Source organism: Elaeis guineensis, chromosome 2 (genome assembly GCF_000442705.2).
Source record: "Elaeis guineensis isolate ETL-2024a chromosome 2, EG11, whole genome shotgun sequence".
Classification (NCBI taxonomy): Eukaryota; Viridiplantae; Streptophyta; class Magnoliopsida; order Arecales; family Arecaceae; genus Elaeis; species Elaeis guineensis.
The window spans coordinates 75635096-75636830 of record NC_025994.2 but is presented as its reverse complement, the minus strand read 5'-3'; the positions used below and the strand labels follow the sequence as shown (position 1 = coordinate 75636830).

At 37.3% G+C, this 1735-nt stretch overlaps 1 protein-coding gene across 1 annotated transcript; it reads left to right on the top strand.

The window, feature by feature from the left end:
- The first annotated feature begins 454 nt into the window (after window positions 1-454).
- LOC140855445 (cytochrome P450 81Q32-like) lies at window positions 455-1375 on the top strand. The gene is given in 4 exon segments (XM_073251326.1): window positions 455-964; window positions 966-1016; window positions 1018-1140; window positions 1142-1375. Coding segments are annotated over 4 exon segments (555 nt in total). The 5' UTR covers window positions 455-770; the 3' UTR covers window positions 1329-1375.
- Window positions 1376-1735: the final 360 nt, after the last annotated feature.

Sequence of the window (1735 nt, the reverse complement as noted above, 5' to 3'; positions counted from 1 at the left end):
AAGAGAAAGAGATAAAATTTTTAAATAAATTTTTCGTATATATATCATTGCATATAGATTATTGGTTTATGTTCCTCCAAACCATTATTTGCATATATCCTTCATTTCTTAATGTTTTCTGAAATGCTGCTCCTCTCATTAGCATTTTTGCAGTCATTGTGAATAAGCAGTGAGTCTTTATGTCTATTACCCTCTACCTATTATCCTTGAACAAGTTATATAAAAATAATAGCTATCTATGGTACAATTTTAAGACTAAATATTTTCAAGTTTATTTATCCAAAAAATGGTAATTTTCATTCTATGCTCAATATTTTTTTATTTACAGCTTTTTGATTGTCAAAATTTTTATAGAACACGTATTGCTATAAAAGGAAGTAGATATACCTGTAAATAGTGATTGTTAAAGATAAATATATAAAAATCATATTTGGAGACATACAAGTAAAAGTTTTTTAAAATTTACAATAGATAAATGCATTCCCACCTCCATTTACTATATTGATTTTTTCTTCAAAAATGCTTAACTAAGTCTAATTGCATTTAGAAAAATGTATTATATGCAAGAAAGCTCTCTAAAGGGGACAATCTTAAGGGTCCAACCGAAGGTGGGAAGTGAGGGTTTACATAAGAGTTGCTTTATTTTGTTTGTCCATACTTGATTTCTCTGTCTCGATATGTAAAACTGTTTTGATGACTTATGGCATTTCTGCCTCCAGAGTTTATTACTAGCAGGAACAGATACTTCATCTAGTACTATTGAATGGGCAATGTCACTCCTACTCAACAATCCAGAGAAATTGCAGAAGGCTCAGACAGAGATTGATGAGCGTGTCGGAAATGAGCGCCTGCTAAAAGAATCGGATCTTTCTGATCTTCCATACCTCCAGTGTATCATCAGGCAAACACTTCGGATTTGCTCCGCTGCCCCACTCCTGCTGCCTCACGAATCAACAAATGACTGTCGTTGGGGGCTTCGATGTTCCACGTGGGACAATGCTATTGGTTAATGCACTACATTCATAGGGACCCTAAGATATGGGAGGAACCTACAAAGTTCAAGCCTGAGAGATTTGAGGATGGCAAGGATGAAGGGAAGCTGATGATTCCATTTGGGATGGGAAGGAGGAGGTGCCAGGGAAGGCCTGGCGATGACAGAGGTTGGGCTGACACTTGGGACCTTGATCCAATGCTTTGACTGGAAGAGGATGGGAGAAGAACCGGTGGACATGACTGAAGGCTCGGGGCTGACCATGCCTAAGGCCGTTCCACTGGAAGCAATGTATCGTCCACGCCGTGCCATGGTTCATGTTCTTTCAGGACTTTGAAGTCATTGGGATTTGCGTTTTTATGTGATTGGATCTGTAGCCCAGAAGACTGGATCTTCAATTTGTAGTCAAGTGATACGTATTTCGTCTTGTGTAGTAGATTTATTTTATGTTGATACTACCACTCCCTCAGGCAGTGCCGCACGGGAGGCCTGTCCTGGGGATTTTTTTTTTTTTTTTTTTTGATGTAATAAAGTTTTCTAAAACGCTTTATGTACAATCTAATCGTTTGCTTCTTTTGTTGGGGCAAAAGACGTAGAAGGCTAAATAAAGGTTTGTCTCTTTTTATATAAATATATTGCCATGTTTTTCATTTGATAGTTCTATAAGATGAAGAATATTGTAATATGGTTGTTTGATAGATCCCCGAGCTTGAGCTCTGATGCTAGACGACACAACAACAGTCC